General features: G+C 47.6%; 1 protein-coding gene across 2 annotated transcripts in view; it reads left to right on the top strand.

The window, feature by feature from the left end:
- The window catches only part of zswim2 (zinc finger, SWIM-type containing 2), a 129,700-nt gene that overhangs the window by 101,338 nt on the left and 15,708 nt on the right, over positions 1-12,654 (top strand). For both annotated transcript variants that reach the window (XM_072477852.1, XM_072477861.1), the window contains exon 9: positions 515-674. In XM_072477852.1, the coding sequence (XP_072333953.1) occupies positions 515-674 (160 nt within the window). The remainder of the gene's footprint in view (positions 1-514; positions 675-12,654) is intronic.

Genomic DNA, 12,654 nt, shown 5'->3' with positions numbered 1-12,654 from the left:
AGTTGAAGTGCTCTTCACCAGAACACAATTGGCATGCTCTTTTGTCTTTTTTTAATGAAAGTCCAAGTGAAGAAGCGGTTTGTCCAAAACAGCAGCAGCATTGAAAATGTGGTGAGCTAATAAGATAAACCAAGCAGTCGCGATTGGCGATCCAAAGCTTGGCCCTAATAATATTGTACAGAAAGTGATTCAAGCCAATGATGGATCAGTTCCCCCAAATTTTATAAGAATTCTGATAAAGGACATCAATAATGCAGCATTGTAAAACCATTCACTGGATCAATTGGAAAATATCCCATTTTTCCACCCCTGATGCAGGAGCAAAATGATTAGGGCTAAAACTCATTATCATCTTTTGAATTTGGAATGTTCACTTCATAACAGCAATCCCATTACTTACGTAATACTTCAGTGAATGTAAACACAGTTTCTTAAAATGAACAGGTGCAGGATATTTGTTCAGTAATTTCACTCAACTTATTTATTGTGTAACACGTTGTTTATCTGTTCAAAGGAATAGATCCAGCACTGTGCCAGGGCATGTAGTGCTGACTTTACCCTTGTTAATAGTGAAAGAGCGAAGCAAACTACTTGTGCCCGGTCAGCAGTGCAGAGTCTGTCTAAAGGCATTCCAATTAAGGCAGCAAGTTCGATGGTTGCCTTGTCATCACAAGGTAAGAACATTTTCTCATGTTATTAGATAAATTCCAACTTTATGCATCAATGACCATACAATACATGGCATTGTTGTGGTGTAATATTTTGCATGATCCATGCTAGACTTCTTTTGTCCTATTCTGTCAGCATAAGAAAGGCAGAGCAGGTACTGGCTATCACCATTATTGACCTTACCACAGTATCTGGAGTCAGTTTGTTTACTTCTCTCTCACCATATGAGTGTATCTTAGGCAAAAACTGGCATTAGCAACCCTCATACATCCAACACCCCAAAAAAAATCAGACACCTCCCTTTGGTCAGAGGGCCAATTAAATCTTTTAACCACTACATATATAGGGCTTAATGACCCATGATCACAGCTGACATGCTACTGACATTTAATTAATCTGTATGCTCGGCTCATGGGCCAAGTTTTGGGTCGGCAGAAAATGCAGTTGCCTCAGTCACCATTCAAAATTGGCTGTTTGGATCTTGCTCCATTTTATTCCACTACCACTGCACTATCTAAGATGTGTAACTTCCATACTGAGATCACTTGAAGAGATAATCTTATATTGCTTGTCTGACTGATTGGCTGCAGTCAGCGAAAGCTAGTCACCCATTTATTCCTCGTCTTTGTTTTCATCCATTCGCCATTTAAACTAATATATCACCCTCAACACGTGCCTTAACTTTGTACAATAAGCTCTTGTGTGGCGCTTTAGTGAATGCCTTCTGAAAATCAAATTATACTAAATCCACTGGTTCACCTTTATCTACCTTCAAGAAAGTCTAATAGATTTTCAAACATGATTTCTCTTTCATAAAGCTATGTTGACTCTTCCTAACCATGTTGTAATTTTCCAAGTGTCCTGTAATCACATCTTTAATAATGTGCTCAACTCTATAAACACCTGATGAAATTACCCATGAGCGTTAGTAAAAATCTTGTAATAAATTTAACACAAGCTGATAACTCTTTCTCAGATAGGTTAAAAGCCAACCCATTAAAGGTGAGGCTAAACTTCCTAGAGCCGGAGAGGGTGAAAAGTTCATTGGAAATTTAGGCTTGAAATCAGTTCTACTGTGTTTCCTGCCTGTTAACTTCTGATCTAAATTCCATCTGCAGGGAATCCAATAAGTTTACTGATCATCCTCTCTCAATTCAAGAGGAGGAAGTCTGGGTATGGACTCCTAGGGATACCCTGGGAATTGATCCATTTATGTCCCTATTAGACGCAACAGAAATTTGATTTGCTGAGAGTGGGTGAGGGCTCCAATGGGCTTTGTAAAGCTCCAGCATTGTACTCAGCAGAGGCAATTGATCCCAGAGTCAGTCGATTACTGCTGAAAAAAATAACAATACACTGTCTTATGAGCATTCTTAAACTTTAATTGATCTTCTTATTTGGCTCTTCTGAGCCTCACGTGTGCCTCAATGAAGTGTCATTATGCAACTATATTTCTAGCCACTGATTGTTAGCAGCTTACAGATGTCGGCTTCTCACTGGAGCTTTTGAATGTTCTCCTTCCTGCGATTTGGAATGGGATGCTCACCAGCATCCAGGGAAGGCAGGAGTTCCACTTCACTGACAGAACGGTACACTCAGAATTTCAATCTCTCACTGTTTAGCAAATTATTTTTTTTAAAGTATATTCATTGAGGTTTTACATAATAACAAAATAACAAGGAATCAACCAACAAAGACACAGAGTACAAAGTCAAAAATTACAAATGAATCTACAACAAAGACACAAACTAAAACTTAAGCACTATAACTAAACTCCCTAACAGCTGACGGTATCTAGATCCTTAAAATAGGAAATTAAAGGTTGCCAGCTCAGGTAGAACTCACCCCTGATGGTATATTTAGTTTTCTCTAAGTGCAGGATACATTAATCGCCCAAACAGGCAGAAGCACTGAGCGGGTTGGGAGACCTCCAGCTAAGCAGTATTCACCTTAGTGCTATCAGTCAGGCAAAGGCGACAACATCTGCCCCCACCCTAGAGTGAAACGGCAGTGAATCTGAGACCCCAAATATGGCCATTAATAGGCATGGATTTCGAGCCCCCGAAGAATCTCCGATAAAATGTTAAAAAAGAAAACCCAGAAGCTGACAAGTTTGGGGCAGGACCAAAACACCTGTGTGTGGTTAGCTGGGACAAGCGAACACCGTTCACATCTGCCCTCCTATTTTGGGGAAAAACCCACTCATCCTTGCCTTGGTCAAGTGCATCCTGAGTAACACCTTAAACTGAATCAAACTCAACTAAGCACAAGAGGGCCTCCCTCGAAGCCTCATCAGTAAGCATAGGACCCAGCTCACTCTCCCATCTCACTCTCACCCCATCCAATGGGGCGGGATCCAACAAAAGAATATAACCATATAGGTCTGAAATAGACCGCTCGCCAGGTTGAGCCAAGGATAAAAACTTCTTCAGCAAGGTGGTGGATGGGGCCAAAGGAAAGGAAGGGAAAACCTTACGGGAAAAGTCACAAATATGAAAATAACAAAACCAGCTAGAATTGTGCAACTGAAATTTGTCAGCCAGCTTCCTAAAACTGGCCAACCTCCCCTCTACAAATACGTCCCCAAAATGTTCAAGTAGCTTTGCCTTCTAAGATTTAATGAAGGGTTCAAAGCAGAAGATAAGAAGAAGTGATGTTTACAAATAGGGGCTAAAGAAGACAGAGAAAGCAGCTTAAAGTGCTGCCAAAACTGTTTCCAAATCCTAAGGGAGGAGACCCCATTGGGTTTGAGGAAAATCCATCAGGAGAGAAGTGCATGGTGCGGTAATTATAGCATGAAGAGTAGAGGTAGTAAACAAGTGAGCCGCCATTTGGCCCCAAATTGAATCAGGATCACTAATCCATCGCAAGGTTTTTTGGATGTTAGCAGCCCAATAATAAAACAATAAATTTGGGAGGGCCAAGCCCGCCTATATCTTTGGAGAGAACACTGTGGATTTTGAGATTCTTACCTGCCCAAATCAAAAGCAGAAATCAATTTGTTAACCTTAATAAAAAAGGATTTGGGCAAAAAAAGGAGATATATTGAAAGAAAAAGAAAAGCGTAGGGAGTACATTCGTTTTAATTGGTTGGATCCTGCCCGGAGACTGTGGTTGTTTCACCTCTGTAGATCTACTCTAACGCAATTAATCAGGCTTGAGTAGTTTAACTTATGAAGTGAGGCCCAGTTATGGGCCACACGAACCATCCAAATAACGGAAACTGGAATCAGAAAGGTGGAAGGGTAAAGAGCTTAACTGAGCTCTTCTAACAGGAGGGGGGAGGGTGGGGGGTGGGGGCTAGATTCATAAGAAGAACATAAGAACAAGGAGCCATCTGGTCCCTCGAGCATGCTCCACCATTCAATGAGATCATGGCTGATCTTTTGTGGACTCAGCTCCACTTTCCGGCCCGAACACCATAACCCTTAATCCCTTTATTCTTCAAAAAACTATCTATCTTGATCTTAAAAACTTTTATGAAGGAGCCTCTCCTGCTTCACTGGGCAAGGAATTCCATAGATTTACAACCCTTTGGGTGAAGAAGTTCCTCCTAAACTCAGTCCTAAATCTACTTCCCCTTATTTTGAGGCAATGCCCCCTAGCTCTGCTTTCACCCACCAGTGGAAACAACCTGCCCGCATCTATCTATTCCCTTCATAATTTTATATGTTTCAATAAGATCCCCCCTCATCCTTCTAAATTCCAACAAGTACAGTCCCAGTCTACTCAACCTCTCCTCGTAATCCAACCCCTTCAGCTCTGGGATTAACCTAATGAATCTCCTCTGCTCACCCTCCAGTGCCAGTACGTACTTTCTAAAGTAAGGAGACCAAAACTGAACACAATACTCCAGGTGTGGCCTCACTAACACCTTATACAATTCCAGCATAACCTCCCTAGTCTTAAACTCCATCCCTCTAGCAATGAAGGACAAAATTCCATTTGTCTTCTTAATCACCTGTTGCACCTGTAAACCAAACTTTTTGTGACTCATGCACTAGCACACCCAGGTCTCTCTGCACAGCAGCATGTTTTAATATTTTATCATTGAAATAATAATCTCTTTTGCTGTTATTCCTACCAAAATGGATAACCTCACATTTGTCAACATTGTATTCCATCTGCCAGACACTAGCCCATTCACTTAGCCGATCCAAATCCCTCTGCAGACTTCCAGTACCCTCTGCACTTTTTGCTTTACCACTCATCTTAGTGTCGTCTGTAAACTTGGACACATTGCCCTTGGTCTCCAACTCCAAATCATCAATGTAAATTGTGAACAATTGTGGGCCCAACACTGATCCCTGAGGGACACCACTAGCTACTGATTGCCAACCAGAGAAACATCCATTAATCCCCACTCTTTGCTTTCCATTAATTAACCAATCCTCTATCCATGCTACTACTTTCCCCTTAATGCCATGCATCTTTATCTTATGCAGCAACCTTTTGTGTGGCACCTTGTCAAAGGCTTTCTGGAAATCCAGATATACCACATCCATTGGCTCCCCGTTATCTACCGCACTGGTAATGTCCTCAAAAAATTCCACTAAATTAGTTAGGCACGACCTGCCCTTTATGAACCCATGCTGCGTCTGCCCAATGAGACAATTTCCATCCAGATGCCTCGCTATTTCTTCCTTGATGATAGATTCCAGCATCTTCCTGACTACCGAAGTTAAGCTCACTGGCCTATAATTACCCGCTTTCTGCCTACCTCCTTTTTTAAACAGTGGTGTCACGTTTGCTAATTTCCAATCTGCCGGGACCACCCCAGAGTCTAGTGCAGTTTGGTAAATTATCACTAGTGCATTTGCAATTTCCCTAGCCATTCAATTAATAACCAGAGAAGGAGCCAAATGTATTAAGCGTCTTAATTATGCCATCTATGGAGGGAGTTGGGTCCGTATTGTACAGAAGTAGGGTCATCTGCATAAAGCGATACCTGATGCTCCACGCCATCATGACAAATAGCCCTTCATTGACCAGAGGCCCTCGATGGCATAGAGAGACGCTCTATTGCCAAGGCAAACAAAAGTAGGGAAAGAGGGAAGCCCTGTCTGGGTTTAGCAAATGATTGCACCATTTGCATCCATGTATGATATAGTTGTTCATAAAATCATAGAAATTTTAGCAACAATGCGGCCATTTGGCCCATCACCTTTGTGTCAGCCAAAAACAGGCTTAATCCAACTTTTGAGATCTAGGTCTATAGCCTATACTATAGCCTTAGAGGTTATGACAGTGAAGTGCATACCCATGTATCTTTAGATGCAATTAAGGTTTTTGCATCTGCCGTTCTTTATGGTAGTGAATTCCATAGCCCCACCACTCTCTGGGTAAAAGAACACTCTTAACTCCCCTCTAACACTTTTACTAAGTCCTTTAATGGTTTTCAATCTCTCTAATGAGTCATATAAGTCTATCCTATCTAAGTTCCTCAAAATGTTATGTACCTCAATTGTATCTCCTCTCATTTTCCTCTGTTCCAAAAAAAACCTCAGACAATCCAATCTTTCATCATAGCTAAAATTCTAAATTTGTACTCTCTCTTGTGAACATTTTTTTCTCCTACTATAGTGAACAGATCAGCACACTAACTGTAGTCTAATTATCGTTTGCCCAGTTTGTTTCTTTGCTCTCACATTTGATGCCTCAGCTAATAAAAGAAAGCATCTCGCATGCCTTCTTAACCACTTTATATGCCTGTTCTGCTAACTCCAGTGACATGTGGACGTGCACTCAAAAGTCTCTCTGTTCCTTTACACTTCTCAATTTCCTACTATTTATCATGTATTCCCTTGTCTTGTTTGTGCTCCCCAAATGTATTACCTCAGACTACTCTGCATTGATTCCATGGACAGAATTTAATGTAGATGAAAGGGGTCTCATCAGAACCCCATGTCATTTCTTTTTGGAAAAGTCCATTGAATTAAATGTTAATCAGGCACCAAGGCCTAGGATCATCGAAGGAACCAGGCCACATGAGAGTGATACAGGTGAGTGATGGCTGGAGGGTGGTTCCTGGGTTGGGAGATGCGGGGTGAGGGTGGGTGGTGAAAGGGGTTGGCTGTGTTGAGATTGGGTCCTTTTGTAGGACCTTGGCATGGACCTTGGTTATGAGACACACTGTGGACATACTCTGGCATCTGCTTAACACTTGTTGCAGAGTAGCTCTTAGGTTGCACTCAGCAGGGGGCAAAGTGCTGAGCCATGGGGAAGCATGCTGGAAACAGCCTTTCCTTTACAAAAACAGCAGTTGACTATTACCTTTTGCTTCCTGTAACTGAATGAATTTTAGATCCTATTTTGCACTTGGTCCCCAAGGGCTTTTACTTTTCTACCCGTCTACCACATGGGTCCTTGTCAAAAGCCTTGCTAAAATTCATGTAGACTGCATTAAATGAGCTACCCTCATCGACCCTCCTTATTAACTCCTCAAAAAATTCAAGCAAGCTAGTTAGACACAACTTTCCCTGAATAAATGTATGCTGACTTTTGGTGATTAATCCGTGCGTTTCCAAATGACAATTTAAACTGGCATTCAGAATGATTTCCAGCAGACATCCGATGACGGGGATGTGCTGAGTAGTCACACATCAGGTGGCTCTCCTCCAAAGAACCCGAAAATAGGCTCTTTTACCCAAAATAGCCCGCTAAAACAGGGATAAATGTATCCCCTATTGAACAATAGCACAAGAGAGGATGCTAAACAACAGTAACTCCAGAAGCCATAATGAGACAAGAATCGGAAGGGTGGCACAGTGGTTAGCATTGCTGCCTAAGATGCTGTGGACCCGGGTTCAATCCTGGCCCCGGGTCACTGTCTGTGTGAACTTTGCACATTCTCCCCGTATCTGCGCGGGTTTCACCTCCACAACCCAAAAAGATGTGCAGGTTAGGTGGATTGGCCACGCTAAATTGCCCCTTAATTGGAAAAAAAATAATGGGGTCCTCTAAATTTATTTTAAAAAAGAAATGGAAGAAACCAGGAGAAACAAATGGCCAAGACAGCAGACGCACGAGGCGATGAAGCGCCAGCCACACCCGAAGGAGAAGGATCAACAAGCCACACACTGGGTGCAGCCTCACCAGAGGGCGGATGGAGGAAGTTCCTCTCCAGGGAACAAAGAGAACACAGGGAAGAGACAAAGGTCGATATCCAAGCTGCAGTCAAGGTGGCGGTCACGGAGGCCCTGGCAACCATGCAGGTGGCCCAGGACAAGGCAGAGAGGCGACTGGAGACCCAGGGGAGCACCATCAAAGAACTAGAAAAAGCCTCAACAGACCAGAGCGACCCGATCGCTGTCCGGGTAACGGAATAGCGAGGTTGGTCGCTACGCAGAAAGTCTGAAGGGGAAAAGAGAGGACCAAGAGAACCGGTCATGGTGCCAAAACTGAAAAATAGTGGGCCTGTCAGAAGGGATCAAAAGCAGGTTCCCCACAGATTATGTGGCCCCGATGCTGGGAAACCTGGTGGGAAGGGACAGCTTCCCCAACCCGCCAGAAATAGACAGAGCCCACCGGTCACTTTGGCCGAAACCCAAGGCCTGAGAGAAGCGGAGGGCGATAATCGCCAAGATGCATCGGTACCAGAATCAGGAAAGAATCCTGCGCTGGGCAAGGCAAACAAAGACCCGTAAACTTGGAACGGTAGCAGATCAGGATTTATCAGGACATTGGGGCAGACCTGGCCATGTGCGGGTGGAGTTCAACTGGCCGAAAGCAAAGTAAAATTTGGCATGCTGTACCTGGCTAAACTTTGGGTCACATTAGGGCAGCACGGTAGCATTGTGAATAGCACAATTGCTTCACAGCTCCAGGGTCCCAGGTTCGATTCCGGCTTGGGTCACTGTCTGTGCGGAGTCTGCACATCCTCCCCATGTGTGCGTGGGTTTCCTCCGGGTGCTCCGGTTTCCTCCCACAGTCCAAAGATGTGCAGGTTAGGTGGATTGGCCATGATAAATTGCCCTTAGTGTCCAAAATTGCCCTTAGTGTTGGGTGGGGTTATGGGGATAGGGTGGAGTTGTTGACCTTGGGTAGGGTGCTCTTTCTAAGAGCCGGTGCAGACTCGATGGGCCGAATGGCCTCCTTCTGCACTGTAAATTCTATGATAATCTATGATTCCAGGGAGGGAGCTTTCCTTCACGACCACTGCGGACACGGATAAATTTGTCCAGTAAAACAGGCTGGGAAAACACCAGCAAAGACAGTGGTGAGAAGATTACCCGAAGGGACTGTATCAACTGTATTTACGCGGGATTCTCTGTTGGCCTACGCCAAAATCGGCAAACGCGATTGGGCAGAGAATAGCCTTCCACGCCAAAATCGGTTTGATGCCAAATCGCGATTCTCCGGCAGTCCGAAAATGCCGTAAATGTGCCGGGCGGCGTTTAAACGCCGTTTGCATATCATTAGCAGGCCTGAACCAGTATTCTCCGACACCGAGTGGCCGATTTCCCGACGGCACGGTTCACTTGTGGTTTTAAAAATTGTGAACCTGGCGTGGTGGTTGCTGAGAGAGAGGGAGAAGTGGTAAGACAGGGGAAGGAGTGTCTGCGGGCTGCTGGCCCGGTCACTGGCCGTGCTGGCTGGGGTGGGGAGGACCCTGCCAGAACCGGGGGAGGGGGGGAACAGGACGAGTAGCCGGGGGTGACCCCCCCACGGGCCTGGGGTGGTGCCTAGGCACCGACCGCCATTACAACGGCCATCTTGCTGCGCACCCACTGACCACCCACCTCGGCCCCTGGTTCTACACATTGACACTGGCCGTATGGCTGGCTACACCCACCCCCGCCCTTCCGGACGCCACCCACCGGCGAACCACCCAGGGCCACTGCCCCCAGCGAGGGCAATGCTAGCCAACGGTACCGAACTGGCATCAGGGACAGGCGCTAAGGCCTGAGGCCCTCACGGTGCCGGCCCCCGCTAGAGAAAGAGTGAGAGTGGGGGGAGGGAACATGTGGGGGAAGAGCCCACACTGCAACCGGGGCCACCTTGTAGCCCACCAAACCGCAGCACCTGACATTCGAGGACCTGCCGGACCGGGCATGCCTTTGAAGACTCTGGCTGAGCAGAGAGACAGCGCGACACATCTGCCATATGATGGCACACCTGGCACCGCAGAGTTATGGGGGAGGATACCTGCTCCCTGTGACCATTAAGGTGAAGGTCACCCTGAACTTTTACGCCATGGGCCCTTCCAGGCGCCAAGTGAGGACATGTCCAAGATCTCACAGTGCTCGGTGCAAAGGTTCATCAATACATCCATTTCGATGTGGACCGAGTCAACCAGGATGCCCAAGCAGTGGGGTTCACAAATATCGGGTGCGACAGACGGGATGCATATCGCCCTACGGGCACCTGAGGATAAGAGGCTGCTGTACACAAAGCGAAAGCGGTACCACTCAATGAAGGTTCAGCTGGCCTGTGACTATCAGCTGTGCATCGTACACCTCTGCGCCCGATACCAGGGCAATGTGCACGACATCTTCATCCTGGCACACTCGCCGATCCCTGATATGTTCGAGGAGTACCCCCCCCGCCCAGCTGATGGGCTGACTCCTGGGTGACAGGTGTTTCCCGCTGCAGCCATGGCCAATGACACCTATCCAGAGGCCACAGACCGACGCAGAGACCCGCTACAATGACAGCGACCAGTACTGTGATTGAGCGGTGCTTCGGCATCCTGAAGATGCAGTTCAGGTGCCTGGACTGCTCTGGAGGGGCCCTGGGTTGACGACCTGCTGCATACTCCACAACATAGAACCCTAGAATTTACACTGCTGAAAGAGACCATTTGGCCCATTGAGTCTGCACCGGCCCTTGGAAAGAGCACCCTACCCAAGTCCACACCTCCACCCTCCCCGTAACCCAGTAACCCCACCCAACCCAACCCTTTTGAACATGAAGAGCAATTTAGCATGGCCAATCCACCTAACCTGCACATCTTTGGACTGTGGGAAGTAACCGGAGCATCCGGAGGAAACCCAGGCAGACGCGGGGAGAAAGTGCAGACTCCGCATAGACAGTGACCCAAGCCGGGAATCGAAACTGGGACCCTGGAGCTGTGAAGCAACTGTGCTAACCACTATGCTACCGTGCTGCCCATATGGCACAGCAGAGGGGCGAAGTGCTGGAGGAGCGGGATGAGGAGGAAGGGCAGGCCTCATCTGACGAGGAGGATGCAGGGCAGGGGAGAATGAGCAAGACATGGGATTGTGGCAGGCACGGGAGGCCACACGACGTGTGCGCCAAGGCCAACGCGCAGGAGATGCTCTGGTTGCCTCCAGGTTCACTGATCTTTGGGGTGGGGGCAGGGGCACAGACACCATATCCCAAACTCATACCTCACTTCTTGACACACGTGTCATGAGTGTGGTGTGGGGGTGAGGGAGTCTCAACACACGTGTCATGGGGAACCGCAACTCAGCAGGGTCTCACGTCCTTGCCCGTGGCCGCACTCCACCACGGCAATCTCCCTTTCCTCTGGACAACCGGTCACGTTCAGGGCCCTCTGCCGGCCACGGTGAGGGGCCGCAGGTCTGGTAGTCCCCGTCCGGTCTTCTCCCGCTACCGGCGGTTGTGCAGCTGGCATGGGTGCTGGCATTTGGGGCAGGGTGGGGATTCGGCCATGCCCCATGGGGGGAGGGGCCGGATTAGTGCCAAGGGCACAGTGCTGCCAAATCACCCTGGCGGCGCTGAGGAGGTCATGCAGTTTTTGCCTGCGCTGGATTCCGTTCCGGACGACGTTGCCCACGGCGTTGACTGCCTCTGCCACCTGCGCCCAGGCACGGTCTCCTTCCAACCATCTTACTGGCTGGGCCGGTGTGTATGGGGGGAAAGATCGTTTATGTGCAGCTACGGCTTGTCAGCCTCATGAGTGCCAATCACGGATGACGAATACGGCACCGTTTTTAGTGGAATTGATTGTAGAATTCCATGTGGCGCCGGTGCTAGCCCATTAATGGTATTGGAATCGGTGCACATGTGGTGCCGATTTTTCTGTCGTAAAAGTCCACACATGCTCCGCTGGCATCAACACTTCGCCTCAGAAACAGAGAATCTTGCCCTTTGTTCGGGACCGCACTGCCTCGCTTTGAATACGGGAAGAACCCCTCATCAGAATAGTCACCTGGAATGTCATGGGACTTAACAGTCCAGTGAAAAGATCCAGAGACTTTGTATGCAAGCTGACATAGGCTTCCTCCAAGAGATGGACCCGACGGAAAAGGACCGACTGCGGGTAAGGAAGGGCTGGGTGGACAGACCTACCAGTCCTGCTACAGGATGAGAGCAAGGGGGTTAGCCATGTTGTTAAATAAGAGGGCGATGTTTACTGCAATGAGGACAGTTACGGACCCAGAGGCACTTAACATCATGGTCAGCGGTGTCCTCAATGGGTACCAGTAGTCCAGGTGAACGTGTACACGCCCAACTGGGATGACATGGAATTTATAAAGAAGACCATGGGTGAAATCCCTGATGTCGACGCACACCGACTTATTGTGGGGGGGGGGGGACTTTAACTGTGTACAGGACCGCAGACAGGCAGGTCGAACTCCAAAATAGGCAGGACCTCAATTATGGCAAAAGAACTTGACATATTCGTGGAGCAGATGGGGGAAGTGGACCCATGGGGGTTCACCCACCCAGGGCCATCCTGGCCAACAAGGTTTGCTGCGAGAAAATATCACAGGCCATAGATGAGGATATTACTAACAACCGGAAGGGGGAGGTCTCGCCCTCCACGCTCTGGAGGTGCTGAGGCCTATGATCAGGGGTGAAATTATTGCTTACAAAGCACGAAGAGATAGGGAAGAGAGGATGGCTAGGCAACAGCTAATCGACTCCATATTGGAGATAGACCAGCAAAACTCAGAGGCCCCGACCGTAGAGCTCCTGGCGGAGAGGAAAAAGCTACAAATGGACTCTGACCTGCTCTCCACAAGGAAAGCTGTGCACCAGCTCTGCCAGGCACAG

The sequence above is a fragment of the Scyliorhinus torazame genome, chromosome 2, assembly GCF_047496885.1.
Source record: "Scyliorhinus torazame isolate Kashiwa2021f chromosome 2, sScyTor2.1, whole genome shotgun sequence".
NCBI lineage: Eukaryota > Metazoa > Chordata > Chondrichthyes > Carcharhiniformes > Scyliorhinidae > Scyliorhinus > Scyliorhinus torazame.
Note: the sequence above shows the minus strand (reverse complement) of the source record. Positions and strands in the feature narration are given on the sequence as shown.